Source organism: Telopea speciosissima, chromosome 10 (genome assembly GCF_018873765.1).
Source record: "Telopea speciosissima isolate NSW1024214 ecotype Mountain lineage chromosome 10, Tspe_v1, whole genome shotgun sequence".
Classification (NCBI taxonomy): Eukaryota; Viridiplantae; Streptophyta; class Magnoliopsida; order Proteales; family Proteaceae; genus Telopea; species Telopea speciosissima.
Genome location: NC_057925.1, coordinates 18664588 through 18692375, shown reverse-complemented (window position 1 = coordinate 18692375; position 27788 = coordinate 18664588). Strand labels below are relative to the sequence as shown.

The 27788-nt window shown below is 41.6% G+C and overlaps 1 protein-coding gene across 4 annotated transcripts in view; it reads left to right on the top strand.

Moving 5' to 3' along the window:
- Positions 1-221: 221 nt before the first annotated feature.
- The window catches only part of LOC122642788, a 43627-nt gene continuing 16060 nt past the window's right edge, over positions 222-27788 (top strand). The window contains exons 1-5 of one of the 4 annotated variants that reach the window (XM_043836379.1): positions 222-394; positions 9515-11727; positions 13954-14007; positions 14331-14341; positions 24404-24677. In XM_043836379.1, coding sequence (XP_043692314.1) covers positions 354-394; positions 9515-11727; positions 13954-13970 — 2271 coding nt within the window. In that variant the 5' untranslated portion in view covers positions 222-353 and the 3' untranslated portion in view covers positions 13971-14007; positions 14331-14341; positions 24404-24677. Of the gene's footprint in view, positions 395-557; positions 664-9514; positions 11764-13953; positions 14008-14330; positions 14342-24403; positions 24678-27788 lie in introns of those variants that run through there. The other 3 variants (XM_043836377.1, XM_043836381.1, XM_043836378.1) reach the window with 3 other exon arrangements.

The following is a 27788-nucleotide window of genomic DNA, read 5'->3' as shown; positions in this document are numbered from 1 at the left end:
CGCCATTACTTAATGGTTATGGATCTCAAGTTTGAAACTGATTAGTTTATCGGTTCGACATGATCTTAACTCTTTGGGGCTCAACCGTTAGGAAACAGACCAATAGCCCAGAATCGGACCAATCGACACCCTTACATGAACTCATGGGCACGGTTCGGCTCTAAATCCGGTTTTGAAACCGTGTAACAACAAATTACTGCGACTGCCACTTTGCAAGTGTGAGAGAGAAAGAGCGTTCGAATCTAAAACACATGAATCACTTCGAGTTGGAATCTTAATTCCATGGCTGTACACAGGGATTGAGGTTTGAGAATTCTGCCATTATCTGCTCTATCATGTAATCTTTCTTCACAATGACATGCTTGTACTTCTGTAGAAAAAGCTGGTATTATTGTTTGTAGGGTTTGTCATTTTATTTTTCCTGTCAAATTTCAAATGAATTCTCATAAATTTATTGCTCTATACAGACCTCGTCCTTAGAGATTCAATGGGATGTCAGAAACTTTTATTTCAAAGCTGGTATCATTGGAATGCCGATTCTTGTTTTTTTTTATATCTGTAATTCTGTTTGCTTTCTCTAAAATTCGTTTCCTTCTGGTTTACAGAGGAGATCTCTCAGACGAAGAGTTCACTGGTTATCATTGCACGCTTCTACTGAAGAATGTATGTATTTTTTTCCCAGCTATTTTCTCTACTGTTACTGAATAAAAATTTATACCAAGACTTAATGATATAGATGCTTCTCTTCAACCAAAGAAGCCACTCTTGCTGGGCTTCTACGTTGAGAAGAGTACTTCATCACTTATATGCCTTCTATTTTGGATATTCAATATGTCACATCTTCTGCAACATAATAGTTATATAGTGACTTTATCTGACAGAAATGGGATCAGGTCGTTGTTGTGATGTGTACATTAGGTAAGACTCAGAAATTATGATAAACTGCTCATGAACATTATATTATTTTCAATTGCTTATATTGAGCTTTCATGTGCTGAATATGTGCACGAGGAACTAGGTTAATATTTAATACACTTCTATATGTATCGGTGAGTGTTTGTGACTGTGTCATACATTTTACAAACATGTGAGGTTGTCATATCCACCACACAGTAAATTCCAATAAATAAACTCTCTGGACTAGAATGGCAATCTTCAGATGTCCAAGTTGTCAGGTAAATGGTAATATGCATGGAGGGACAGGCCTTGCTAGGATTCATCAGCTGTTATGTCCCATGTTTGAATCAACAGAAATAGTAGTGGGAGAGGCGCTTAACTGCTTAATGCAAAAGTCGACCTCGAACCAGGGAAACCAGCAGGAGATCGATTGCAGCAGGATTGATACAATGAAAGGAACAGCAGCAGGGTTCAAGACTGAGGTCTAGTGGGCTCCTTAGGTGCCTGAAGCAGTCGTCCAAGTATCACTCTGATTGGGAGGAAGAGTGCTGAGATCAAGACCATCGAATCCGCAGCAGTGAATAAGGAACTGATGCACCTGCAAGTGTGGAAAGTGGTATTCTTTGCCTCTGGACAACAACAACAGATTCAGTTGTTGTTTAGGATGGCTCTCTAAGTCTTCACAGATGTAGTAGAAAATAGTAGCTCTTGATTGCAGTCACACAACAGCTGGAACAGTAGGAAATCGAATAAGAAAAGAAGTAGAAGATAGGAGAAAAAGGGGAAAGGGATAAGAAGATTCGGCTCTCTCAGCCCTAGGGATTCGGCTCTCTTAGCCAGACTCTCTCAGCCCTTCATCCTCACAATAGGACAGAATATCTTTGCCAAAGCAATAATCTCAATCTTCATTTATTCATCTACTTGGCTTCTAAAAGCCTTACTTAGAAATAGGTAGCAATGACTTGCTCCTCAAGTTACAAAATTTCGAAAGTTTTAACTTTGACAAGTCCTAAAATTGGAAACTATAAAAATAGAAACAATATAATAACAAGTCTCTTATAATGCTGAGTAATGTAAGACTAAGCCTAGGTCAGATTTAGTCCCAAATAAGCCCACAATAACCAATAAGCAGCCTCAGGAATAGGGTGTTAACCAACACTGGTTCAGCAATATAGGGTGGTGCTGGAACTGAGGTTTCAGCCAATAGAATGGACCAATATCCAGGTCGAGTTCAAGTAGGGACCAGTACAAAATACTCCCAAAGTTTGGGTCAGTTTGGATGACCAGAAACAGTCAAACAGGAAATTCACAAAATTAGAAGGTAAGAGAACTTAGCTATAGAAACCAAACCAACTATGGGATTGCTTCCAAGTTTGGGTCGAGTGGAGATGAGGGTGAAAGGATCCCTTGCTGAAAATATGAACCAGATCTGATGGTTCGGTTGGGAGTTATGAAAGAAGCACCAAAATAGAAGGTTAAGGTGCAGGACAGATCCAGCCAGTGGATTGGAGTGAAAGTGGGATCAAGTGGAGTGGATGGTGGGATGGTTTGGTGCTCAAAAACCCAGCAGGGTTTGGTGGAGGGATATGGAGATATCACACTCAGAAGTTGCAGCAGATTTCCAAGTACACCGCGGTAAGCTCCCGTCCACAAGATAGATCCGATGAAACAGCACTTGACCAGAGAGACTGTCCCAATACGAAACCATAGCTCATCAGCTACTTCCGGCTAGTTAGGTCAAGGGCCAAAGCATCAAGGGCGAGAGGTTTATATACGTTGACTGTCACCACTGGATGTAACTGTTATGATTTTCTCTTGGATAAATCTTTCTCTTAATAGATCTCTTCTTGCTCCTCAATCTTCGGAGAATGCGGCGTTGTATTTTTTTTATTATTGTAAGTTCTCTGTTCCGAACATTTCTTGGAAGTGGACGACAAGTGGCATGGCATATCTCATTTCTTCAGTCTTTTTCGCCACATCGGGGCTATGGGAGTCAAACCCACTTCTTCCACGACCCCCCTCAATAACGACTGAACAAACACGAGCCGGCCTTACATATATACAAGGTTTTATTGAGCTGAGCCAATTAGTCACTTAAAGATCCGCTGTGGCATACTTTTTCAAGTCTAACGTTGGCATGTGACACTCTCCTTCCTTGCTTTTTTATACGCTTGCTGGAGAAGGTCGGTGAAGTGCAGGAATGCTGTATGACCGAACTCGACCTCGCGGAAGTTCGATCATATACGACAATTGTCTCTCTTCTATTTCAGATATGACATCAAGCTCTATATTTAGCTGTTAGCCTTCAGACTAGCACCATTCCATGATGAAGGGAGGAAGAATTACAGCTCAAGAATCAAGCAATATTGGATTTGTTGGAATTGAAAATTGTTGTTTTCAATTTTTGAGGGAGGACTGTGTGAGGAGTCTGAGGACATGGAACTGGTGTTCTTTTACAAGATACTGGACCTTTTCATTTATTGATTTGAAGGCTTTTCTTTCGGAGCATGTGCCTTTTGTCTTAATTTTAGACATTTGGATTGTTTGTCTTTCTTCTTGCTTGAATCTTTTAGGTTGAAATTTGTATCAAATGTGTTGCCTATGGATCTGTATTTTTGTATGTGTGCTCAATGTTTAGCCTGGAGGCTGTAAACAGTAGTTGGAAAAATATCCTCCATCTGTTTGTTCTCTTTTACCAACCCTCCTTTTTTTGAACTTTGGGTATTTTTGGGCTCTTGCAGTTCCACCTTCTGCTTTCAATCTTACTCTCTGATTCATTATTAATATTTTTTTGGGTGAATAAAAGTTCATTACCAAAAAGAAAGAATACAAGGAGCCCCCAGAATACAGGGGGAGAAGGGGGGAGAAGAGAACATCCTACAATACATAGGGCTAACCGACCCCCTAGGGGGAAGGGGAGAGAAGAGAAGAAGGGAGACCCCAGGAAGCAACAATGAGCCTATTCCTTGGAGAAGTAACACAAGAGGAAGAAGGGGAAGAAGAGGAGGATTTGGAGCTGACATCGAAGGAGATGGAATCCTAAATTTGCCTGAAAGACCTAGAGTTGGAAGTCCATCTCCTAAGGTTGCGCTCCATCCAAATATGCGAGATTGTAGCCCCAAAAGCCAACAAACCAATTCTATCACAAATCGAATTGCCCCCAAAAGCTTGGTTGATCCACTTCCACTCACTCTGAAGGGGCAGAATCCTTCTTCTCCTAGGCCAGCATTTGATGAGGATTCCAGAGTCCAGACTATATAGAAGCCGAAAAAGGGCATTCAAAGAACAGATGATCAACCGATTCGGAACCGTTCCAACAGAGACAGCAAGCAGGAGAGACAATAAGATGCCGTCGAATGAGGAAAGCCTGAGTTGGAAGACAGTTTGAAAGCGTGCGCCAAACACAAAAGCTATGTCTTGGGATATGGCCTTTGAACCAAGCAACCTTGTACCAATCAATAGAGGGGCCTCTAGATCTTAAGTGATTCCAAGCCGATTTGGAGCTGAAGATACCTGAGGCTGAAGGAGTCCATAAAATCAGATCTCTAGAATTTGAATTCCTTCCGATCAGAGGAGGGAGAGAGTTCCTAATAAAAGCAAGCTGCGGGGAAGGAGGGGGGGGGCAATTTTCGGAGGAGATGATGTCTGCAACTGTTGAAAGTCTGTGGGGACCAGCCCTGTAAATGTTCCTGGAGCTCACTAAGGGAAGAAGGATGCCCAAGGGATGCCAATGATCAAGCCAGAGTCTTGTGGTGGAGCCATTTGCAATCTTGATAGTAATAGCTCCAAGGGCTAAGCTTCTCCATTTGAGAATGTTTTTCCAAACCCAAGAAGCATTCGGAGAGCTGCTGACAGTCCAGATAGAATCACTTTGAAGGAACCTTGAATAGATCCAATCCACCCAATATTGTTGTGCTTGGCTACAAGCTTCCAAATGAGCTTAAGAATTCCAGCCTTGTTGACCTCTTTAATTCTTTTTAATCCAAGACCCCCTTCTTTCTTAGGCAGACAAACAGAGGACCAACGGATAGGGTGGAGAAATCTAGAAGATTCGATACCTTTCCAGAGATAGCCACACATGAGAGCTTCAATAGCTTTGATGATGGATTGGGGGAGAACAAAAATACCGGACCAATAGATGTAAGATGCTTGCATGACTGATCTGATCAGTGCGAGGCGACCGGCATAGGAGAGAAGTTTTCCTTTCCAAAGCTGGAGCTTTTTCTGAAGAAGCTCAAGGATAGGAGTGCAGTGATGGGCCGAGAGCCTGGCAGGAATAAGGGGGAGACCCAAGTATTTCACAGGAAGATGGCCAAGAGGAAACCCAGTTTTCTCTTGCAAAAGGAGCTTTAGCTGATCATTAATTCCAGCCACAAACAGCAAGGATTTTTGAGGGTTAATCTTGAGACCCGACAAGTTTTCAAAATGAGAGAGGCAGCCCATAGTGGTCTCAATCGAATCCAAATCTGCCTCGGAGAAAATCATGAGATCATCGGCAAAGGCAAGGTGAGATATCTTGAGCCGCTTGCAATTGGACACAGAGAGAATGAGATGTTGATTAGTTTTGCATTGGATCTCTCTTGAAAAGACTTCCAAAGCAAGAGTGAAAATGAAAGGGGACAGCGGGCAGCCTTGTCTGATTCCAACCGAGGAAGAGAAGAATCCTGCCGGGCTGCCATTGACCAACACCGAGAACTGAGGAGTGGAGATACAGTGATAGATCCAATTAACAAACATCGGAGGAAACCCCATCATATTCATAACCTTGATAATCCCAATTTAGAGAGTCAAAGACTTTATGCAGGTCGATCTTCATAAGGGCAGCAGAGGGGTGATTCTTTCTATCAAAACCACGGACAAGCTCATTGCAAAGAAGGATATTGTCCGAGATGCTTCTACCGGCAATAAAAGCTGATTGGTTGGAGCTGACAAGAGAATCAATGACCATCTTTATCTTGTTAGCAAGGACCTTTGCAATAAATTTGTAGAGTAAGCTGCACAAGGCAATGGGCCTAAAATCTAACATGGAGGCAGCCCCTTCTTTCTTAGGAATGAGGCAAAGAAAGGTCTGGTTGATGCCTTTGACTTGTGACGGAAGAAGCTTTGGACAGCTTTAACAAGATCATCTTTGATAATTTCCCAACAAGAGTTGAAGAAATCCATGCTCAAGCCATTAGGACTCGGGGCTTTGTTTTCCTTGTGGGAGCGGACAGCAGTCAAAATCTCTTCTTCTAATGGAATCTTGCGGAGAGCATCAATGCAAGAGGAATCGATAAATTTGTTGAGGAGATCATTAGGGATGGGGACATCAGGAGCAAGGGACTGGGGCCGAAATTGCTGCTTGAAGAATCTGACTGCCTCATTTAATGCCTTCAACTGGAGTAATGGAAGTGCCATCAGGAGATTGGAGCTGCATAATAGCATTAGCATTGTTTCGAGCTTTTAGGGATCTGTGGAAGAATGCAGTGTTGGAATCTCCAAAGTTCAACCATTTTTCTCAAGCTTTTTGCCTAAGGATGCTTTCTTCTTGGGCTATCAAGGAGGAGAGGAGAATGGCTGATTGCTTCTCTTCTTCGGCCAGGGCAATATTGAGAGGATCTGATTGAAGTCTGATTTGGATGTCCGAGAGCTTAGACCTACAATCCAAAACCATAGAGGAAACATTGCCAAAAGAAACTTTATTCCAGGCTTTAAGAGCCTCTTTGACATTCCTTAGCTTTTTAGCAAAGGCTAGGAGGGGGAGAGAGTGGACTGGTTTGTCCCAAGCAGATTGGACAAGGGGGAGGAAAGAGGTGTGGGAGATCCACATGTCAAAAAATTTAAAGGGTTTGGGACCAAAAGAAGTGTGAGGTTGAATAATAACCGAAAAGGAACTGTGGTCGGAGATTCCTTGGGTTTGGAAGATGGCATGCGAAGCAGGGAAGGCAGAGAGCCAGGCTTCATTAATCAAGAATCTATCCAACTTGCAAGTGATCCTAGCTGTCCCACTTCTCCTATTGTGCCAAGTGTAAGTCAGTCCAGACTATCGAAGATCAGCCACACTGATGTCTTCCAAGCAATCATTGAAAGCATCAACTGAAGAATTATCAATCTCATTCCCCCCTTGTTTTTCAAGACTGGAGCGGACATCAAAGTCTCTCCCAATGCCCCAAGGATATGAACCCACCAGATTTGCAAGGAGCTGAAGGTCATTCCTGAGAACAATGCACTTAGAGGTGCAGTTAGAGGCATAAATGGCTGTGAAAAAACAAATTTGGTTACCGAGAAGGTCCGAGAGTTTGAGATGAAGGTATTGAGAGGAGGAGGCAAGGAGATCAGTATGGAAAATGGCAGGATTCCAAAGGAACCAGAGGCGACGATTGACATGATGAAGGTAGTTGGTAAAAATGGACCAGGAGGGGGCTAAGGAGGTAATACGGAGAGAGTTGGGCTCTTTAACTCTAGTTTCAATTAGGCACCAGAAAGAAGCTTTTTGAGACTCGATGGAATTTAACTTCAGAATGTTTGGCCGAGGAATTCAGCCCTCAGGAGTTCCAGAGAAGGCCTTTAATCATTGGAAGGAGAGGGGAGGTGCAACAAAGCCCTAGAGGGGCTGTGAGAGAGAAAATGATGGAACACAGGTTTTGGTCTGGAGGAATTGTGATGCTTGGAGTAGGAATATCGCTAGAGGCGAGAAGCAACAAACTTCGACAGAGGAGACAAGGGGACGGGTGAGGAAGAAGGCGAGAAATGGGTCGGGTTAAGAGAAGAACCCGAGCCCAGAGGGGTTTTAATTGAGTTAAACCCAGGGTAAAGCCCAGACCCAATAAGAAGGGTAGGCCCAGGACCGAAAAGGGAAGGGAGATTAGAAGCGTTTAATGAAGTGGGGGTTAAAGGGATAATGGGACCCACAAGAGAGGAGTGAGAGGATAAAGTGGAGGGCAGGGGGTCAAAAGTCGAGAGCTTCGCAAAGCCAGAAGAGGATATGGCGGAGTTCAACAGAGGGTTTGTCGGGGAAGCCAGGGAGGAAGAAGCTGGAATAGGAAAGGTTGAAGGGTTGGCGGAAGAAGGGGGACAGAAGGGAGTAGCAGAAGGACAAAGGGGGTCAGAAAGAGGTATCGTAGGTGCCAGAGTACCATCGCTAGAGGCCTGTAGCGGAGCGCAGGGGCTTGGACCAGCGGTCAGAAGACTGGAACGAACATACGGGAGGTTGCTAGGTTCCAGGGATCTACCGATCGAAGAATCAGCATAGGGGAGAGTTCGGTATCCACGGCGGCGATGTCGACTTCGAAGCCGAGCACGGCCCCGACTGGGATGACGGGGGAGATGCGAAGGATTTAGTCCCTGCAGCAAAGGAGAAGGAGAAGGCACAGGAAGGATGGAAGGGGTTGAACTTTTAGTAGATGGAGGAACGTTGCACTTGCCAGTGTCGTGACCAAACACCTTGCAGCTCAGGCATTGAGACGACAACCATTCATAGGTGACCTTCTGGTAAAAGGAAAGACCCTAATCATCAGTAATCAGGATGGAGCTTGGAGGGGTTTCCTCGACCGAAATTTCCACACAAATTCTGGCGAAAGCCAGACGGTCTTGTCTTTGGGTTCTTCCATCGGAATAGAGAGGTGTACCCACAACAGAGCCAACGATGTTGAGCCCTTCTTCTCCCCAGAGATGCAAAGGCAGTCTAGGAAGGGTTATCCAAAGAGGAATGGTGTTGAGGTAAACTCTTTGGAGTTGCAGGTGCCTGTCCCATTGGTGCAGAAAGATTGGTTTACGGCCTACTTGCCAAGGACCTCCTTCCAGAATGCATAGCTTGTCATCTTTGTCGGAGAATTTGAAAATGAAGAAGCCGTTATCTAGAAGCTAGGTGTACATAGATCCATTAATATTTCATCGCTTAGTTAGAGACTGCTTAACAATGGCAAAGCGGGGGGGGGCGACTGCCAATAAAATGGCCAACCAAAGCAGAGTGCCATTTCGCAGCTTCCACATCCAGAAGATTGCTTTGGAAGAAAGCATGTTTGACTGAGTTAGAGCAAGCCGGAGGAACAAAATGCAGTGGAAGTCCAACTTGAGAGGGAGGGGATTGCTTGAAAAGGGAGTTCCAGGGTTTGCCGAGGGGTTGGGAGGCAAGAGGGGTGGTGGAGGAGGAGGGTGATGTAGGGGCAGAGGAGGTCATGACCATCGGCCACTACTTGCCTGCGGCAGCAGGAGTAGGAAGCAGAACCGAGAGTCATCACCCTCTTGGGTTCTCCAAAGCCAAACCTATCGAGGTGGCCTGTTAGTCCTCTGTCATTTTCTTGTGATTCATTATTATTAGATTGCCCTTAATGCTTCTTAAGGTGATTTTTTTGGTTGATCCATTCTTTTATTTGTTACTTTGTAAGAGATGTTTGCAATTCCCCCTCCCCCCCTTGTGCATTGAGGTAGAAGGAAATAAATACCATTTGATGCTAACATGGTGCCTTTTTTTTTGGTTTGATAAATATGGATGTAAAAAGGCAAAAACTATCTTTATTTTACCTCTTTTGGAAGATTCAGTTTATTTGGTATTGCTAAACTAAATATCTAAAAATAATTGTTTCTAAACAATCCTTAATTAGTTTGTCTTTGTGCTAATAATCTGTTCTTTCTTTAGGATCAAAATGGATGAACATGAGGAGGCTGATTCATCGGCAGAGAACCCACCAATTGGGAATGAAGAAATTGAGGATGAGCATGCAGAGCTAACTGCCACTCCCCTTAAAAAATATGTTACATTTGTTGTGGATAGGAAGGAGGGGAATTCTTGCAAGTGGACATGTAATTTTGGTTGCAGATTGGAACCATACACTGGGACATATTCTCGTGTTAGAGCACACCTGATTGGGTTATTACCCGGACAAAAATCACAAGGAATAATAATGTGTCCGAAGGTAAAGAAAGAAGAAAGGGAGAAGATGAAAGCAGAAGAAGATGAAGCTAAGCGAGTTTTTGGAAGTAGTTCACGTAGAGTGCCTGTTTCAAGTAGTCCTATTGTTTTTCCAACATGGAAAACTAGTACAAGTGTTGTAGTAGAAAGGGGGAGGACCGCACTTGATGTGTCTAAAACATCTTCAACAGATGATGTTGATAGGGTAATTGCAAGATTTTTCTATGGAAATGGGATACCTTTTGATTTGGCAAAGTCTCCTTTTTGGGTCGATATGGTGAAGGCCATTAATGAGGCACCTAGAGGATACAAGCCACCGTGTGCAGATAAGATAGCGACAACACTTCTTTTGGAGGAAAAAACTAAAGTGGATCAGGCCTTGATGTTTATAAAACAACGATGGCCGACTTACGGGGTTTCAATTGTTTCAGATGGTTGGACAAACCTCAAGAATCAAGCTTTAATGAATTTAATCGCAGTTTCAGATGGTAAGGCAGTTTTTATTAATGTCATTGATTGTTCAGGAGATGAGAAGTCAAGTGAGTTTATAGCTGATTTGCTGCTTGAGGCCATTGAATCTGTGGGAACACAGAATGTATTCCAAGTTCTGACTGATAACTCAGTTATATGTAGAGATGCTGGAAAAATCATTGAAACCAGACACCGTCATATTTTTTGGTCTGGTTCCATGGCTCATTGTTTAAGCCTTTTGATGAAAGATATTGTAAAATCAACGAAACCAAACTTGGCTTTTGTTGGTGAAAACTATGAGAGGGTAAAGAGAATCATTCGATACATAACTAATCATAGTTCAGCTATGTACATTTTTCGAACATTCCCGGCATTAGATGTTATTCGAGTGAGTAAGTCTAGATTTGGGGATCATTTTATTGTATTAGAAAGCATTGTTCGGGTGAAGAATGTTTTAGTCAACTTGGTTTTGAGTGAGGAATGGGAGAAGCTCAAAAGAGGTGGGTCAAAGTTAAATTTGGAGCATGAAGAGGTCAAAAGAACTATTTTAGATGATGATTTCTGGAAGAAGGTAACGACAATATTAGTATTCATGAAGCCAATTTGGGAGATGATTTGCTTCTGTGACTCGGATAAAGCTACCATAGGAGAAGTTTATCCGAGATTGGATGCCATGTTAGGATGCATTAAAGATGCTTTGTTGGATAGTATTGAGGCTTATCAAGTTGTTAGCGATATTTTTATGGCACATTGGAAGCAGATGAACATTCCTTTGTATAGTCTTGCGTATGTTCTTACTCCTTTTTACTATTCAGGGTCTTGGTTAACAGGTTTGGCTCAAGGGGGAGAGAAAAGGAATAAGCCCCATGCAGATCCTGATGTTCATAAGGCTTACTTAGATGCACTGGATCGACTTGTTAGTGATTCAAAGAAAGCAGCCATAGTCCGTCAGCAACTTAGTGATTTTGTCAGTAATAGGGGTGTCTTTGCTCGTCCTCAGGCAATCAAAGATAGAGAAACAATGTCAGCATTATCATGGTGGGACTTATATGGTGTGACTGCACCTGAGCTTTATGGTTTGGCTGTTAGAGTGTTATCACAAAGTGTGAACACCTCTTGTGTGGAGAGGGGTTGGAGCACCTATGAGTATATTCATGATGTCAAAAGAAATAAATTAAACTCTAATATGGCAAAATCGTTAATATATGTTCATTATAACAATCGATTACTCACACGATATAGGGAGGATTATGAGGAGATGTATAAGGATTGGGATGCTATCCTGAGTGATGATGATTTAGATAATGACATGAAAGACATTGAAGATAGAGAGCATTTCTTACTTTATAATGATGAGGAGGAGGTTAGCATTGCAACATCTGGTTTACCTTCTTATGCCCCAAGTCAAGGATCTTCTGCTTTATCACAAGCACATCAACTTCATGAGATTGCACAAGTTAAAAGGCCACGTATGAATTCTTTGCCCAGCTCTTTCCTTTTGAACAGTTAGATTATAAATCATCTTAACTGTAGAGATAACTTCTTTGTTCTTATTATTGTTTTGAACCGGTGACACCTTTTTTCAATGGAATTTGATGCTCCTAATTCCAGTTCTGGGAGCTTGGTTCAATTACTTTTTAATATCAGCTTGATGGTATATCCAGTTTGACTGATTTCCCTCATGTGAGACCCTCACCTGTGTTTCTAAACTTTGCTTCAATCCTTGAAGAACTGATTTTACTAACTTGAACAAATGCAAAGGTAGTTTTTTGTGAAGCATAAGGGCTTTTGACTTTTTTAGTGAGCTTTTGGTCTGATAGGTTGTTTTATGTCCTTAAACTGTACTTCGTGGATGTTTAGGGGTCCTTGCAAAGTTGCAATGCATAATAATCTTCTAAACATCAATAACTACTCTCCAGTACATTTGCCCAAGGTTAAAAGAATGGGATCTTAATGCAGAAGTCGACCTCGAACCAGGGAAACCAGCAGGAGATCGATTGCAGCCAGGATCAACACAATAAGGATGAACAAATTGAATAACTGAAACTTTTATTTATTTATTTATTTATATTATTTTTTTTCACTTTTCCTGTTTACATATGAAAGAAGAACATAGAAAAGGATAAGAAGAAGAAGAAGAGTATATAGAGATGAAGGGGGGATAGGATAGTAGGCTATCTCAGCCTTGGGTCTCTCACCCACAGCTATCTCAGTTGTTGAACACAAGTCTTCTCAGACCAAACACTTGCAATCAAGCAATAGAAATTCCATTAATCAAGTCTGAATTCAAGTACAACTGATGGGGCCTATTTATAGCTTGGTTAAGCTTCACAAAATAGAAAGTCTCAAAATAGAATCCAAACGAAAATAGAAACTAAATCTAACTAAAAGGAAACAAAGGACTGAAATAGAAACTTAAGAAAATAGAGACTTTAAATAAAAGCTAAGCCTACCTTCTAAATCTGAAATTAGAAACTAGTAATAACTTGCTAAAACTGAATTTAGAAACTATCTAATCTCCTATTACAACCAAACTGGAAAATAGAAACAAGGTAAACTAACATAGCTAAACAAAAATAGGAACTGTTAAGAATTAGGAGCATTTTTGTCTTACAACTTTGGTTTTTTGAGTTTTCATGTAATTTCAGTATTTTCTTGTCCTTAGTTGTAAGGGTGGTATGTGTAATAGGTTAGGGGTATTTCTGTAAACCTCTAACTTACTTACACTTAAGTTATATTTGGGAGTATTCTGAAATTCCTATCGCAGGCTGCCTTCTCCTTTCTTTTATCGGCAGTGTGTGCTCTCTCTTCTCTGCTTCTACTTCTTCTTTCTTCTCTTTTCTACTGATTAGTTAGGTTCTGGTTTGTAACAGGAACAGAGCTGTCCATATGTGCCCCCAAATCACTAACTTCTCTTTTAGAATTTTTGTCTTGGTCTCTTCTCTGCTTCATGTTTATCTTTGGGCTGGGGCAGCCTTAGGTGATGCTCCATCGAACCAACAAAACTTGCCACATCATCAGACCAGACTGCCTCTCACAGCACTACAGCAGTCGAATCCCACAACCTTGCTGGGCTGGTTTTGGGACTTGTTCCTGCGGGTACATATGGACTTGTGATCTACATCATATCTTTTCAACTGTTTTTTTCCATTGAGCATTTATTGTTCCAAAGATATTGGGCTATCATTTGTTCCGTCAGTGACAGGGGGATAGTCAGATTTATGATTGCTTGCTTGCGAGTAGCTAATTTTATAATAGTCCTTTGATATTTGATAATTGATAGGATTTGTATTTTGAATAGTACAAAAACTACCTTTCTCTTCCACTGCTGACACAGATGTAGTGACTCTAACTTTTGTTTTATTATACAGTATACTTTCTTTTTCCTTCCCCCACTTCCTTTTTACCATCTTGCAGATGGTGGTTGGAGAAGGTAAGGTGGGTAAACTTTATTTTCTCTCGCATTATGTAATGCCAAGCATAGTTAAAGAGCACAAAAACCCCAAATCACTTGTGTGTCCAACCAGACTTGCTCCTCCCCAGGCTTAGTTCGGTGGAATGGTTTAGTTCTATGTTACTTGAGTTCAAGGGCAAAATTTTGTTTGTTATTGACTGCTTGTTATCGTAAGTATCTATATTGTGCTATTTGTTTTCTTAGTCTGTTCAATCGGTTCATAATCAAGTTTGGCCTGCAGGTAGCTCAAGAGATTGAATTGGAAGCAAAAGTTTCAGAATGAATGTGTAATTTGGTAATGTTCTAAATTTGGTTCTTCCTTGCTTGTTGAAATAAACTATTATATATTTTCCCCCCCCTTCAACTAGTAACATACTTTCTTAGTAAATAGTAAAAACTGTTAATATTTTCTGTTTTGAAAACTTTGGTGGGAAGGAATCATTAATTCATGATGTTCTCATGTTTTGGTTAGAAATTAGGTAAAGTGGTAAACTGAATAATTCATCCTCACCCAGCTCCTCCCTCCTCCCTCCCCCCCCCCAAGAAAAAAAAAGAAGATAAAATAAAGGTATTGATGAGTGTTCAAGCATTTGTTATTGGTCCATTGAGAAAACTAAGATCTGATGGTTGTGCTTCTGAAGTCAAACTGCAATATCTGTTTCGTGCATAATCAACATCTAACCATAGTTGTCAACATAGTAAGTTCGGGTACGGTAAAAAAAGGGGCTATGGATATGTACGGATATTAAACGGACTAGACGGCAATAATGCTTTTTAAAAATCCAGTGCAAACAAGCACGTACGGAAATAATATGGTACATGTTTAATACGGGTCTTATTTAAAAATCCAGGAGAAAAAATATCGGCATATATTCAATATGCAACAGGCATGTACATCATTCAACAAATACAATAATAACATGTAGAACACCCAATATTATACGAATATGGGTATGTGTGTGTGTGTGTATTGCCCTTGGGATCTAGAAGTAAATAGTTTAGAGAGAGGGGGCATATGCTAAAAATAAAAGAAGAAATAAAAAAGAAAGAAAGAAAATGAGAATTTATTTGGTTGGTGGAGGGTTAAGTGTCAAATGAGAAATTTAGAGGGAGTAAGCGGCTTTGTGTCATAGATAATGTTAGAGAGGGCAGGCGAGAAATAGAGAGGAGAGATAGGGTTTGGCTGCAAGAGAGGACTAGATCACATCAGAAGTTCAGAACCAGCCTTCTCAAAATACAAGAGATTCATTGTAAGATGGAGGGGTTGATGCAGAGATTCTAGCAGGTGGAGAGACCATAAAGTCGTGAGGGCTGGTGGATACAATGGAGGGTTTGCATTAGAAGTTCAGATTCAGATTTTTCGTTAGCATTGCACGGACCCAGTGGTAAGCTTGCGACAAGCAGCGTCCACGGAGTTGCGAGTATTGGCAGAAATGATGGAAGGCTTGATGCAGGGGTTCTTGTGGGAGGAGAGGCCATGAGTCATGATTTGTATGGAGCGGATGCAGCAGAGGAGCTTGATGGGATTGGAAGGTATGGAACTTTGGAGAGGTGTAGTTGGGGTTGGGGAAGAAGAGGCAGGTACATTGGTTTTTTGGTGCCAGCGGGTGAGGGCGACTACGGAGGAGATGAAGAATTTCAGGGCTGTGCTGTATCGATTTGTATTAAGTAATTAAATATGCGTTTTTAATCAAAATATATGTATTATACGTACGAGTTCCATACGTCTTCTCATAAAAAACGCGAGTTTTTCCACATCTTCGGAAAAATTTGGAGAAGTATGTTTTTATGATTAATACGTACGGATACATGTATACTAGGAACTTTGTTGGTGTCGCTTTGCGTCTAGGCCCCTCCAATGCCTTGGGTCACCTAGATGCCATCATAGTTCAAGATCTCGTCTCGTCTCGCCATTTCGGGCAGGTCGAGATTTCCGAAAGATCCGAAATTTACCGAAATTTCGCCGAAATATGGTATTTTTTCTGCCATATTTCGGCAGTCCATCTCGGTGGGTTTTTGGCCATATTAAGGTCTGATACTTCATATACACCCTTATTTAAGCTAAATAAACGCATTTAAACCTTCATATTGCAAAAAAATGAATTCAAAGTGGTGTTTTGGGTTTGCACCCTTGATTGACAGTATACAGTCGGACCCTGATGTATGAATAGTTCAATACACATTGTTTAAATAATATACTGAAATTTCATGAAATATACCGAAATTTCACGAAATACAAAATTTTCACGAAATATACTGAAATTTGGACTTTTTTCATTTTGTATGGTCATCTCGTCTCGGTAGTGTCGAGATATCCGAAATATACCAAAATATTGGTGATATATCGCAAGATTTTGAACCATGGATGCCATGACAAATATGCATCTAACTAATTTCTCGAAGGTCAAAGTCATTGAGAAGCATGTGTTTTGGACTTGAGATTTCCTTGTAAAACTCACAGACTAGTTGATCCGTGCTATTCCCAGTGATGATGAATTTGAGTGCTAAGGATTTGGCTTGCATGGATTTGATAATTTTTGGTGAAGTTTATGTTAAAATACTTGCTGTAGGGTTATTATCGAAATTCTGTGTAATATTATCGTGGGGAAATATGTCCGTATGAAAGAGTAAATTTGGTACTATACTTATCTCATATATATTTTCTGGAAAGAGATCGATAGTTCTTTAAAAGATTCTCTCACAGACTCTTCTTTCCTTCCTTCGTTCTTCACTTTTGTTACTTGTTTTCTTGCAACTTGGTATTAGAGCAGGTCGGTTTGAGAGTCGACCAAGAGAATTCCCTTTCTCCTTCAAAATTTTGAAATCCAAAGGAAGAAAGGGTTCCTAATACAGAAACAAAGAAGAAACAATATGTAAGGATCTGAGTGTTAAGATTCATGACCTTCAACAACAACAACAGATAGTAAATTTTGGGGCTGATTAGATCAAATCTGAAGAAGATCAGGGAATCCACAAGTCCCACCAGGTCTGGGATTTAGTTCTTTTTTGTTTTCCTTTCTGGTCTGAACTCTGGTGGGACTTGTGGATTTCCGAAGGAATAAAGGGTTCCAAATACAGCAATAAAGAAGTAAGAATATGTAATGATCTGAGTGTTAAGATTCATGACCTTCATCAACAACAACAAAAAGTATAGTTTGGGGCTGATTGGATCAACTCTGTAGAAGATCAGGGAAATCCGCAAGTCCCACCAGGTCTGGGATTTAGTTCTTTTTTGTTTTCCTTTCTGGTCTGAAGTCTGTTGGAGATGAGACCAGAATCATTAGAGTCGCCTGAGGGTTTTGTTGAGAGATTTAGAATTAGAGAAGGCTTGGATGAATAATGATCATCCCTAGCTTCTTTATTTATATCAATGAGACTAGAGAATAAAAGTACAAACAAGCAATGTGGGACTAAAGCCCACATAATAGAAACATAAAAACATAAGAAAAAGGGGTCTAAAATACCCCTACGGTTCTAACACTCCTCTCAAGTTGGAGCAAATATGTCAATCATGCCCAACTTGACTAGATTAGGATGGAACAATTTTCCAGACAATCCCTTGGTGAAAATATCAGCAACCTGATCAGTAGACTTCACAAAGGGAACACAAATCAATCCGTCTTCCAATTTTTCCTTGATAAAATGTCTGTCCATTTCAACATGCTTGGTGCGATCATGTTGTACTGGATTGTGAGCAATGCTGATTGTAGCTTTGTTGTCATAGTACAACATCATAGGGAGATGAACAGGAACACCAAGGTCTTGTAGCAAGCCTTTCAGCCAAAGTATCTCACAAATGCCCTGTGCCATAGCACGAAACTCTGCTTCAGCACTAGACCGAGCCACCACATTCTGCTTCTTGCTACGCCAAGTGATAAGATTGCCTCCTACTAAAGAACAATACCCAGAGATAGATTTCTGATCAGTAGAACTAGCCTAGTCTGCATCGGTATATGCCTCTATCCGTAGGTGACTATGAGGAGACAGAAGAATGCCTTTTCCAGGAGCTGACTTCAAGTAGTGAAGGATCCGAAGGACAACCTCCATATAAGAAGAATATGGGTCATGCATAAACTGACTCACAGTACTCACAGCAACAGCAATGTCTGGACGTGTGTGTGAGAGATAAATCAGCTTCCCCACCAGTCTTTGGTACCGACCTTTATCAACAGGTTCACCCTTCTTTTCTTTGAGACGAACAGTAGCCTCCATAGGAGTATCTGAAGGGTGACATCCTAACAAACCAGTTTCAGACAACAAGTCTAGGACATACTTCCTTTGGGAGAGAAAGATGCCTTAGAAGACCTGGCAACCTCAATCCCTAGAAAGTACCGTAGCTTCCCTAGATCTTTAATCTCAAACTCCTGCCCAAGAAACTTCTTCAACCGGTTGATCTCATCACCATTGTTGCCAGTAACCACAATGTCATCCACATAGACTATAAGAACAGTGATGGTTTTTCCAACCCTCTTTATAAAGAGAGTGTGATCAACATTACTCTGTTTATATCCTACAGAAATCATGGCCTTGTGAAACCGACCAAACCAAGCTCTAGGTGACTGCTTTAGCTCGTAAAGTGCTCGCTTCAACTTGCACACTTTACCTTGATTACTGTCACAAGAAAAACCTGGTGGAATATCCATGTACACCTCCTCACTAAGTTCTCTATTTAGGAAGACATAATTCACATCCAGCTGTTGTAGATCCCATCCAAGATTGACTGCACAAGATAGCAAAACCTGAACTGTATTCAACTTTACAACAGGAGCAAAAGTCTCCTGGTAGTCAATCCCATATGTTTGAGTAAAGCCTCTTGCAATCAGACGTGCCTTATACCGATCCACAGTGCCATTAACCTCTGTTTGACCACAAACACCCATTTACATCCCACTGGTTTTTTCCATGGAGGAAGATCTACAAGATCCCAAGTATTATTTTTTCTTAAGGCTTTCATTTCTTCCAATACAGTTGCCTTCCATTTTCCATCTACATAAGCTTCCTGCCAATTTTTAGGAACAGAAACAGAAGAAAGAGAAGACACAAATGCACGAAAAGACGGAGAAAGAGAACTATAAGAAACAAAGCGAGAAATGGGATGCAAGGTGCAAGTCCTAGTACCTTTGTGAAGGGCAATAGGTAGTTCGGAAGGAGAAGTCTCACCAGGAGGAGGAGGACGAGGATCTGGATCCTGAGTCGGCAATTGGATAGGTATGGGTGCCACAGTGGATTGATGCTGCCCTCTTTTGGAGCATCTCTTTTGGTAGGTGATAACATTCGAGTTGTCAATTCTCTTCTGAAATTCACTGATGGTCTTCTGGACTGGAGTCAACTCCCCCTGACCAGGAACATGACCATCATTATTTTCTACAAGCTCCCCCTGTGGAAGAAGGGGCAGCAGCCAAAGTAGGCTCCAAAGTAGGCTGGACAACAGCCATAGGAGAAGGGGCAGCAGTCAAAGTAGGCTGGATAGCAGCCATAGGCTCCAAAGTAGGAGGAGACTCAGGAGACTCAAGGGGAGGAAGCACGAACACATCTTCACTAGAACCAGAATTCTCCCCCTGAAGATGTGGAGATGGATAATAGGAAAGACGTTCGTCAAAAACAACATCCGTACTGACCAGAGTACGACGGGAAGGGGGATGGTAACACTTATAACCTTTCTGGGTTGGAGAGTAACCCAAAAAAACACACCACAACCCACAAGGGTCAAGTTTACCATGAGATTTCGTGTCTCTGGCATAGCACACACAACCAAACACCTTGGGAGGAACCACAAAGGTGGAATTCTCATGTAAAAGTTCAGCCGGACTGTGAGAGTCAAGAACACGAGAAGGCAACCGATTAATGAGATAGGTTGCAGTGAGGATAGCATCCCCCCAATATTGGGAGGGGACATGGAGCGAAAACATCAACGCCTTGGTCACTTCCAACAAATGTCGGTTCTTCCTTTCAGCCACACCATTTTGGCCTGGGGTATCAACACAACTAGTCTGGTGAATAATCCCGTTATCAGCCAAATACTTTTGAAATTGGTGTTCCTTATACTCGGTGCCATTATCACTTCTCAAAACCTTGAGATTAGCCTGGAACTGAGTTTGGACCATTCTATGGAAATGTTGAAAACAGGCAAAAACTTAACTCTTAGTGTGTATAAGATAAACCCATGTATGCCTAGAATGACAATCAATAAAAGAAACAAACCAATGATGACCAGAGAAGGAGGTTTTACGACTAGGGCCCCAAACATCAGATTGCACCATCTGAAAAAGTGAAGAACTCCTTTTATTTGAAACCGAATAAGTAGAACGTGTCTATTTGAACACAAGCCTCACAAAAAAATCAGTCTTATCACATGATTTGACCAAATTAGGAAATAAAGATGCTAATATTCCTAATGGAGGGTGACCTAATCTAGAGTGCCACTGGTAAATTTCAGAAGAGACTAAGGAGTTCTGATGTGGAGATGGTAACGGTGGTGGAGTGAGACGACCATCATCAAGCAGGTACAAGCCACCATGCACTTTACCCAATCCAATCGTCTTCCCAAAGGCCAGATCCTGAAACACACAATGGGAAGGAAAAAAAATCACTTTACAGTTAAGATCATGAGTAAGACTACTAATAGAAAGAAGGTTAGTAGTAAAATTAGGAATATGCAAAACTGAAGACAAGGTAGGGGAGGAAGTGCAATTGATGATTCCTTTTCCAAATATGGAGGAAAGGGAACCATCAGCTACTTTGACCTTGTCTTTCCCAGAAGTGGGAGAATACCGATGGAACAGGCTAGAGGAACTGGTCATGTGATCCGTAGCCCCAGAATCTATGATCCAAGGATGAGAAGCTACAGAAGCACAATGACCACCAAATGGAATACCTGACCGGGCAAAGTGTGAACCTGAAGGAGCAGAAGAGGTGGCAGGAGCTGATGTAGTAGAGGCAGTAGCAGCGGAAGACCTTAGCAGTCGTAGGAAAGCCTGCAAATCATCCTGGGATAGGCCAGTGTCAGTAGCTGGGGCTGTAGGAAGTAGGAACAGATTCAGAGTGGTTTGCCTTATTTTTTGTCTTTTTCTTGGCAGCCCGTTTAGCCTCAAAGTCAGCTGACTTCCCGTGAAGTTTCCAGCGCTTCTCTTTGGTGTGGTAAGGCTTGTGACAATGCTCACAAGTAACAGTCACTGTAGTAGAATCACCAAGAGAAACATGTCCGACAGGGGCAGGAGTAGCCTAGGCAGCAGACTGGAGGGCTGATCTGTCAGTAACAGGAGGGTGGAGCATAGCAGCCCGACGGTTCTCTTCAGAGGAAACCAAAGCATAGGATTGTTCAAGTGTGGGAAAAGGGGAATGACCCAATACCTGAACACGAATCTGGTCATACTCCATGTTCAAACCAGCCAAAAAATCATAGACCCTGGTTTTGTCCAGATGTTTCTTATATGCAGTAATATCAGCAGCTGTAGTGGGATGGTAATCAGAAAAATGGTCCAGTTGCTGCCACAGACTACGCAAAGTAACATAGTATTTGGAGACAGATAACTCCCCTTGAGTAGTATTATTGGCCTTCTTCCGGAGCTCATACACCTGTGCATCATTACCGGGCTGTCCATATGTCTCCTTACAAGCAGACCAAATTTGATGGGCTGTATCAAGGAGAAGAAAACCATCGGCAAGGTCTGATTGCATTGATCCAATCAAATAGGACATAAGTACACCATTGTTGGAGATCCACCTGGTCAGAGAAGGGCCAGCTTCAGTTGGCATGACAGTAGTGCCATCAATATGGCCAGTAAGCCCACGATGGCAATGGCAAAGTAGGCAGAGCGAGACCGTATCAGGTAATTGCTCCCATCGAGTTTGATAGGATTAGGGAGAAGATCACGGGTATCATTCCTACTATACCCATTGTCAGTAGAAGTTCCATTAGAAATCTCAGATTCAGCCATTAGTGCAGCAGAACAAATCAAATCACGGAGAGGGCTGTGGTAACAAGAAACACAAGATATCCTCCAAATTAAAGGCTGAAAATTGGAGGATAATCCCCTTTCAATGTCACAAGATGTGTCTCCAAAAATCAGCAGCAGCCGACAAGTGTAGCCCCTATATCGACTTTTTCAGGGTTTTGAAAAAAAACCTGCTAGGCTGAAATCGATATAGGGAAGAATAGGCCCAAAAACTGAATAGTTGAGGCTCAAATTTGGGGCAGATATGTAATTATAAGTGGTGAACCAACCTTCAAAAAATCAGCACCAACAGAGGCTCAAAACACTGAGATCGATTTTTTCAAGGTTTTGAAAAAAACCCTGATTTTGTTGAGATTGATGTAGGGAGAGAAACCTGCAAAAACAGCACTGGATGAGCTGAAACTTGGCTCGAGTGTGGGTCTACAAGAGACTAAGCACCCCGCCAAATATCAGCCCCAACAGAGGACAGCAGCCCCTAGATCGATATTTGTCAGGGTTTTGAAAAAAACCCTGTTTTTGGAGAAATCGATTTAGGGGGTCTTCAAAAAAATCAACAAGGAAACTTGCTGCAGTTCTTGATCTTCAAGAAGGGAGATTGATTCCTTATAGTGGAGGTGGAATCAATCAAATATAGGAAGCTTCAAATATCGTACATACATGGAATGAGATGAGAAAGGGCAGCAGCTGGATCTATGGATCACCTCATCAGTGCTGCCCTATTGAAGAATAGAAAACAAAAGAAGAAAAGAGAGAAGAGAAGAGGAGATCGAGAGAGAGAGAGAGAGAGAAGAGAAAGAAAGAGCTGAAAATAGAAGGTAGAGGACCCTAATTCAAAACCTGCTCTGATGCCATGTTGAGAGATTTAGAATTAGAGTAAGGCTTGGATGAATAATGATCATCCCAAGCATCTTTATTTATATCAGTGAGACTAGAGAAGAAAAGTACAAACAAGCAATGTGGGACTAAAGCCCACATAATAGAAACATAAAAACATAAGAAAAAGGGGTCTAAAATACCCCTACGGTTCTAACAAGTTTTTTCCATGGAAATCCTAGCCACAACTTGTGATATTCAGGTGTAAGTATCAACAAATTCAAACTCTGTATACTATTTTCTTGATGGTTTTGTGGACTCTGTTCACTTCGTGCTTGGAGTAATTATTCTTAGCTGGGTGTTAGTTCCTTTTGATGTGTGATGATGCTTGAAGACTAAAGAGTAGAGAGTGCGTTAGCTTTGATTTCTATTTTCCTGATATCTGGGATAAAATCTCCTGTATTTGGGAAGAAGTATTGGTAGAGTGTGGACTACCCACTTGGTTAGGGTATCCAACCAACTTCCCTAGGATATTTCAGCAAAATGTCTGAGGTCAGTGGACTAGAGTCCCACGTTGGTGGCACAAGTAGTAATAATTATAGTTTTGTTTCTATGGAAAGTAACAATGTCCAGATTTCCAATGTCAAACTAGATAATACCAACTACCTGGACTGGACGCATTCTATAAGATTGTCTTGAGAAGTCGTGAGAAACTAGGATACATAATTGGAGAAATCAGGACTCTGTCCTAGTGATCTCACATTCCAGAAATGGGAGACTGAAAACACCAGTGTGATGACATGGTTGATTTCCTCTATGAAACCTGAACATGGTAGAAGGTTCATATTTAAAGCCACAGCCAAGGAAATTTTGGACGGTGTTACTGTCAATCTGAAAGTATACAACTCACTGATTTTTCTTGGGAAGAATATGACTATTATATAATCTTCACCTATTGAATCCTGAAGTCGAAGCTAAGGTGTACAGATTGTTTGAAAAAGAACATATCTTGAGTCTCCTAGGAGGTTTGAACCCGAATATGAACCCATTAAAGTACAAATCTTGGGGAAAGTTCCTATGCCATCTTTGGATGAAGTATGTGGATGCCTCCAAATTGAAAAGACCATATGAGTGGCTATGAACACAACTCCCTCACTTTAGAAGTCTGCACTTGTCTCTACCTCACAGAGAGGGTGGCATGGTGGAGGAAGTGGGCGTGGAAATGGTCGTGGAGATTACAAGGACAAAATTAAGTGTGAACATAGTGGCAAGCCTCAACACACCAAGGAAACATGTTGGGATCTCCATGATCATCCATCTTGATAGATATCTGGTGGTTCTCAGGGTGGCAGGATAGGGGGAGCCAGAGCTAACACTGTTGCTACTGATGGTGATCCTTCAAACAGTGGTTCCCTCACTAAGGAGGATCTTACAGCTTTTCATGCTGACACAGCACAATTGGACAGCTCGCCATCCATGACCACCTCTTCATTTGCTCAGTCAGGTACCTTGCACAATTGTCATGGCATCTAGGCAACCCAAGGCCTTGGAGGGGGCCTAGACGTGAGGCGTCCAAGGCGCATGGATGCCTAAGCATCGGCTTGACAATTATGGGACCTTGGCTTCCGCATGCATGCATCTACTCCTACTACTTCCCCTTCTTGGGTGATCTAGTCCGTTGCTACAGACTACATGACTGGTATGTCACATTATTCTGTGTGTTTGGGTATAAGGTTAGGATTGCTGAAAGTTCTCTTTCGTCCTCTGGGAAGGGTGATGTACATGTTACATCTTCTATACCTACTGATTCTGTTCTTTATCTCCCACAGTTGGTTATCTTTTCTCTGTTAGTCATATAACCAAATCCTTAAATTGTAGTGTCACTTTCTTTTCCAATTGTTTGTTTCAAGATCTAGTGACAAGGAAGATTATTGGCAATGGGGGTGAGGAGAAAGGGCTGTACCTTCTTGATCTTAAGCCATCTACAGTGAAAAGAGTAGAATCTTATGTTTGTGACAATAGTAGGAATAGTTTAGTCGAGAATGTGATTCTTTGGCATCAACGTTTGGGGCATCCCTCCTTTGTTGTGATAAAAAAACATTTACCTCACTTGTTTTCTTCTTTGTCTAGCTCAAATGTATTTCAATGTCAACCTTGTCAACTTGCTAAAGATTTATGATCTCATAATTTGTATCATGGTATTAGATAATAGTTGTCAAGGCGTAGCCTACGTGACGCCTGGGCATCCAGGTGCCTTCGACGCCTTGGTCACCTTGTTGGTGTCGCTTTGTGTCCAAGCTCCCTCCAATGCCTTGAGTTGCCTAGACACCGTGACGACCATGTAAATGCTCCTTTCCATATTGTTCATTCAGATGTTTGGCGGCCCACCACACCACTTCCTTGTTTATTTACTATTATTTTGTTATTTTTGTTGATCATTATTCTCATATTTCTTGTGTTTAGTTTTCAAAAACATAAAGAGTGTTGAGTATGTTGCTTTTATGACCTTTTATCAAATGGTTTGCACTCAGTTTGAAGTCAAAATCAAGATTGTCAGGTCGGATAGAAGGGGAGAATATATGTTTGGTGACCTTCCAAAATTCTTTAGTGATAATGGGATTCTCCATCAGTTTGCATGTGTTGGTACACCCTGACAGAATGGGGTAGCTGAACGGAAGAATTGTCATTTGCTGGAAATCACTAGGAGTTTGTTATTTGATATGTGCATATCCTTAAAACCTTTTGGTTTGAAGCCCTTCTTGCTGCCATATTTTTAATGAATCGCATACCATCAAATATTTTTGGGTCCAAATCTCCTTTGAAAAATTCTGTCCCCAAGTGCTCATAACTTTCCTTTCTCTCCCAAAGTTGGTTGCATTTGTTATGTCCATATTCATAAATCTGTTAGCTCCAAACTTGATCTTAGAGATCTTAAGTATATCTTTCTTGGATACTCCTACTGAAAAGGACTATTAACTGCTGCCATCCTCCTTATCGGAAACGACTTGTATCCATGGATGCTACCTTCTTTGAGTCTATGCCTTTCTTTTCGTCCGAGGTGCCACCTTTACTGAGGAGAGTAAATGTGAAGAAAAGGTGGTGCAACAACCTGTTGTACCTTTCCTTTTTGATGTGGGAGATATAAAGGAATCAAACACAAGGAAAATTGAAATTGAAGGGGGGGGGGGGATTGTGGGTGTCTAAAACAAGGGAACCTGAGAAAACTATAGCACTCTCTTACTAAAAGAGCTATAAGTGCTACCACCCTCCCTCCCAGAAACGACTTCCAACAATGGATATCACTGTCTTTGAGTCTATGCCTTTCTTTTCGTCCTAGGTGCCACCTTTACTATGGGAGAGTAAATGTGAAGAAGAGGTGGTGCAACAAACTGTTGTACCTTTCCATTTTAATATGGGAGATATAAAAATGTCAAACAGAAGGAAAGTTCAAATCAAAGGGGGAGCAAAAATAGGGGAACTTGAGAAATTTAGAGAATTTGAAAAGACAAAAGGAGATGATTGTGTTCAGAAGAAGGGAGAAGGAGACTTGCCCACAACTCTCCTCTGATCCTCGTCCTTCTGATCTAGGTAACATTCCGTCCTACCCTCAAGAGTTAAATCTTCTTCTTATTGCTATTAGGAAGGGAAAAAGATCATGCACTTATCCTCTAGCTAATTTTGTCTCCAATGATTCTAACTCTATTATAAGCATTACTTATTCAGTTGCCCTATCTTCTACCTCTACTCCCAAGAATGTAGTTGAGGCCATGCCTGATCCATAATGGACGGACGCCATGTGTGAGGAAATGAAGGCACTCGGTAAGAATGGTACCTAAGAGATAGTTGATTTTCCTGAAGGGCATGTTTTTGTTTGGGTGCAGTCGGGTATTCATAGTCAGTACCAGTCTGATGGCACTATCAAAATATACAAGGCTATATTGATGGCTAAAGGATACAGTCAGGTGTATGGAGTTGACTATGAAGAAACATTTGTTCCAATTGCTAAACGGAACTCAGTCAGAGCTCTCTTGTCGTTGGCAGTGAATCTAGGCTATCCATTGTATCAGTTTAATGTGAAAGAATGCTTTCCTTCATGATGAGTTATATGAAGAAATGTATATGCAAGTTTCGCTTGAATTCAAATTTGCCACAGCTGAAGGGAAGGTGTGGAAACTAAAAAAGGTTCTCAATGAGTCAATGTCCTTAAATAGTTTCCAAAGGCTTGGCTTGTGAGATTTAGACAAGCCACAATAAGGAATGAGTATACTCAAAACCAAGCCAACCTTACTATGTTTATTAGACAAGCCAATGGTGAAATCATAGTTTTGATTGTTTATATGGATGACATTGTAGTAACAAGAAATGATCAAGTTGATTTGGAAGCTCGCTTCTAAGAAGAAAAACATTTGGGTGGTCTGGGTTTATGTAGGCCTTCTTCGCTCTGATTCTATCTGGACAGTCTCTGCCTTGTCTGAGGCTTCTTGGGTTTGGCGTAAGATCCTGGCGCTCCGGTCTTCAGTTATTGGAGCTATTCGTTTTGTAATTGATGATGACACCTCTACTTCTCTTTGGCTTGATCACTAGCACCCAATGGGAGTTCTATTTCAGCTGGTCAGTTCTAGAGCGATCTATGATGCTGGTCTCTCTAAGCAGTCCGTAGTTGCTGATATCATTAGGTTTGGAGATTGGGCCCCCTGGCCTCTCTTCACCCGGTGCTTGCAAATGTGTGGAATTCTTTACCCTCTATCTCTAGAAGAGCCTCCGGTAGGGGAGACAATGTTATTTTGTCTCCGGTCAGTTTGGGCCTTTTCAGCTCTAAGGCAGCCTAGGAGTTTATCCGAATCAGAGGCACCTTGGCTCCTTGGCTCCTTAGCGGAAGCTTGTTTCGTTCAAATCCCACATCCCTTGTCATTGCTTCATGGTTTGGCGGGTATTCACAAACTGCCTCCCAACACAGTCTTTCCTTACTCACTGTCAGATTGCTGTCTCCCCATTGTGTTACCTCTGCTGGAATGCTGTGGAAGATATTGACCATCTATTTTTTGCTTGCCCTTTCTCTACCTTTGTTTGGAAAGGGATTTTAGCCAAATGCTGGCCTCGAAGTCGGACAATTCTCCCTTTCAGTAGGGAATGGATTTGGGTAGTTATGTCTTTTGCTGGATCTTCAATCTGTGATACAGTAGGGAAGCTGGCCTTTTTTGCTACTATCAACCAAATCTGGATGGAGCGCAACATCAGGAAATGGACCTCCAACTCTCGGCCTTTTTGTCAGATTTGGGATTCCATTTCTTATGATTTAAAAGAAAGC